This window comes from Crocuta crocuta, unplaced genomic scaffold (genome assembly GCF_008692635.1).
Source record: "Crocuta crocuta isolate KB4526 unplaced genomic scaffold, BGI_CrCroc_1.0 scaffold133, whole genome shotgun sequence".
In the NCBI taxonomy this organism is placed as follows: Eukaryota; Metazoa; Chordata; class Mammalia; order Carnivora; family Hyaenidae; genus Crocuta; species Crocuta crocuta.
Window position 1 is genome coordinate 5,162,724 of NW_027529438.1, and position 3,489 is coordinate 5,166,212.

Sequence of the window (3,489 nt, forward strand, 5' to 3'; positions counted from 1 at the left end):
GGGTATTTACATCACTTAAGAGGACAAGCTGCTTCCAAACACTATCAGGCACAGTAGAAACACCCATTGACATTTCTAGTAACTGATCTGCTAATTCAAATCATTCTTATCTATTGTCAAAGCACAGCTCCCAAGGACGGCGGCTTGGCAGTTTTGTGCAATTAGTTCTAATCACGCTATGTATTTGGAAGCAATAAAACAGCAATTTCCTTAAAATCTGTAATTCAGATGCTGAGAACAAGGCATTTTAGAGCTTAGTGGTGTGGGTGCTGCATGTATTATCGCATTCAATGTCCTCATTTCACATGTGCAGCAGCTGAGACTCAGAATAGGAAGAGGCTCCGGGGCTGCCTGGATGGTTGTAGAGGTTATTTACTGCACAAGGGAATTGGGCTAAGGGGATAACAGGTGGGAGTGGGGTTGCTGAAATCCATCCAGCGCTCTGCTTGCCAAGGTGGGCAACTTGGTTCAGGGCTGTGCGCATCCCGGACACACACCTAACTGCACACTGGCACCTCCAACGGCTCACCCAAGGACAGCCAGCTAGCTGTCTCTGGGTTGGTTTGTGTGTGGGGTCTCTCTCCTTCTCAGTTTACTACTGCCTTTCTCTCCCTCACTGTCTTCTTCTTCCCAGCTGCCACTCATGCTTTTCAGTCTTAAATTTGGACCTTTTTCTCCCTACTCCTCTACCAAATTGCTGACGTGTTACTGAAATAGTGGTTTGGGGTAACTCACATACCTTTTCCAAGCCTTAGGTAGATAAATGAGAGCTAAAAGGCCATTTTTTTCTTGATCAGCAGAAATATGGTGGAGGTGGGGGCAGTGGATGCAGAAGTAGAGGTGCTGATGGCAATAGAGGCAATGATAGAGGAGGTGATGGTAGAGGTGGTGATTGTAGTAGAGATAATGGGGGGGAGTTCTGTTGAAAGTGGAGAAAGTGAAGGTGGCAGAGGTAATGGTGGAGGAGGTGATTGAGGAAGAGGCAGAGGTGGTGGAAGTGGAGAAGGTGGAGGCAGTAGAGGTGATGGTGGTGGTGGAGGTGATGGTGGAGGAGGTGATGGTGGTGGAGGAGGTGATGGTGGAGAAGGTGGAAGTGGAGTTGTAGGAGGTGTAGATGTAGGAGGTGGTGGTGGTGGAGGTAGTCGAGGTGATGGTAGAGGAGATGGTGGTGGAGGAGGTGATGGTGGAGAAGGTGGAGGTGGTGGAGGTGGTGGTGGAGATGGTACAGGTGATGGTGGAGGTGGTGGAGGTGATGGTGGAGATGGTACAGGTGATGGTGGTGGAGGAGGTGATGGTGGAGAAGGTGGAGGTGGTGGCGGTGGTGGTGGAGATGGTACAGGTGATGGTGGAGGTGGTGGAGGTGATGGTGGAGATGGTACAGGTGATGGTGGTGGAGGAGGTGATGGTGGAGAAGGTGGAGGTGGTGGAGGTAGTGGAGGTGATGGTGGAGATGGTACAGGTGATGGTGGTGGAGGAGGTGATGGTGGAGAAGGTGGAGGTGGTGGAGGTAGTGGAGGTGATGGTGGAGATGGTACAGGTGATGGTGGAGGTGGGGATCTTGGAGGAGGTAGAGGAGGTGGTGGTGGACATGACAGTGGTGGACATGATTGGAGGAGGTGGAAATGATGGTGGAGGCAATGTTGGACGTGGTGGAGGTGATGGTGGAGGAGTAGAGGGAATAGAGATGAAGTTGCTGGAAAGAAGCGTCCATCTAGTCCCCAGTGAAGTCAGTCGCCCCAGCTGAGGTGCCAAATGCAGCTGCATGAATGACCTTGGCAAACCTTGGGGAGCAGGAGGCCCACCCAGTTGAGTGCTCCCACTCGCAGAACATAAGAAATTAAAACTGTTGTTTTCAGCCAGTAGGTTTGGGGATGGTTTGCTTTGCAACGACAAATAACTGAGAAGACCCGTGAATGTTATACATAAAAATCTCTAAATACATCTAAAAGAACTCTCTAAAGCAATATAAAATAAAAATTCCATACTTTAATTATAATAAAAAACATCGCATCATGGTTTGATTGGCAATGCCGTTTTTCCTTGTCAGCAGTTTGTCAAATAATGACACATTCTGATCTTAGAATTTTGAAGTGCTGGCCGACCGCCGTATCAGACGCTTTCCCAAACACCGTGTGTTTTGTCTTTGCGGGCAACTCGTGTAATATCACTTCCGATGCCCATTTTGTAAGTGAGAAAGGTGAACACTAGGGAGGCTTAGTTAGCATCGTGCCCAAGGCCACTGAGCCAAGAAAAGACCACGCTAGAGTTCAGGCAAGGACCGTGGGGTGGCAAAGCCAGGCTGCCCCAGACGGGAGCTCACCTGAGGGACTTTCTGAGCTGTGCCGTGGGGACCACTGTGCCCTGAGTCGGCCGTGAGGTCAGAGGCCAGAGATCTCTGGAACCATGTTCTCCACCGCTCCCAGGACCCAGGATGCCTTTCCGGGGTCAGGCACACTCACCGTACACCTTGAGCTGCAGCATCTGGGTCCAGGTCCGGCCTCCCGTGTCCACCAGCAGCACGGAGAAGTTGCCGCTGTCTCCCGGCTCCAGGGACTGGAGCTCCAGGCTGAGGTTGCTGTGAAGCTGGGCTCGGCCCAGGAAGCGCGAGTGGTACAGCGTCTCCTGGGAGCCCCGGAAGAACGTGGCCACGAGCTCCTCCGAAGGCCAGAGAGATCTCCAGATGGCCTCTCGGACTTGGAAGCCGGGGGGGCGCTCGGCCAGCAGCAGCACCGAGCCCCCCACCTGGCCGTGCACTTGGGCCCCACGGACTGCGGCGGGAAGGACAGCTGAAAGAACAGAGCGCTGTCTGTGGGCCCGCCCCAGGCTCCTCACCCCTGCTCCCCCTCTGCTCCTCACGCACCCTGCTAAGCTGCTGTGAAGCACATTAGGGCCATGCTCCCTCCACCCACGCTGAGCAGGTGCGCCGAGCCAGGGACTGGGAATAAAACCAGAAGGGAGAGAAGCCCTTACGCTCACAGAGGAAGTCAGACTCTAAGCAAATGCTTAGAATATATTAAGCCCCATGCTGGGGAGAAAGGAGCGCTCCGGAAGAACCGAGGTAGGGTGATGGTCTTGAGGGGCTCAGAGAAGAAATGCTTAAGCTGAGGCCAGAAGGCAGAATGGGGGTGAGCCAGGCCTGGTGGAAGACTGTCGGGAGCCCGGGGTGGGGAAGTGTCTCTCAGGTGGAGGGCAGGATGGCGGAGGGCACGAAGGCCCGCGAGCAGGCGAGCAGGAGGGCCGGAGGGCAGGGTGCAAGAGAACTGAAACTAGTTCTCTGCAGGGGAGTCAGCAACCTACTGCAGAGCCGGCAGGAGCCGTGGCAGCCTGAAAGCAGCGTCTGGGTTTTATCTTTAGAGCCATGGGAGGCCTTGCGCAGGGTTGAAGGAAGAGAGTAACAGGATGAGATGCTGGTTAGAAAGACCATGCCAGCGGGAGCGCAGGGAATGTGCCGGAAGCTTCGGGGCAGGCGCTGCAGAGAGTGAACACCAG

At 53.9% G+C, this 3,489-nt stretch overlaps 1 protein-coding gene across 2 annotated transcripts in view; it reads right to left on the reverse strand.

Annotated features, from left to right (window-relative positions):
- SLAMF8 (SLAM family member 8) overlaps positions 1–3,489 on the reverse strand; it is a 7,762-nt gene that overhangs the window by 2,446 nt on the left and 1,827 nt on the right. The window contains exon 2 of one of the 2 annotated variants that reach the window (XM_077759985.1): positions 2,460–2,786. The exons of the other annotated variant lie outside the window; for it this stretch is intronic. Coding sequence (XP_077616111.1) covers positions 2,460–2,786 — 327 coding nt within the window. The remainder of the gene's footprint in view (positions 1–2,459; positions 2,787–3,489) is intronic. 2 annotated transcript variants of the gene reach the window in all.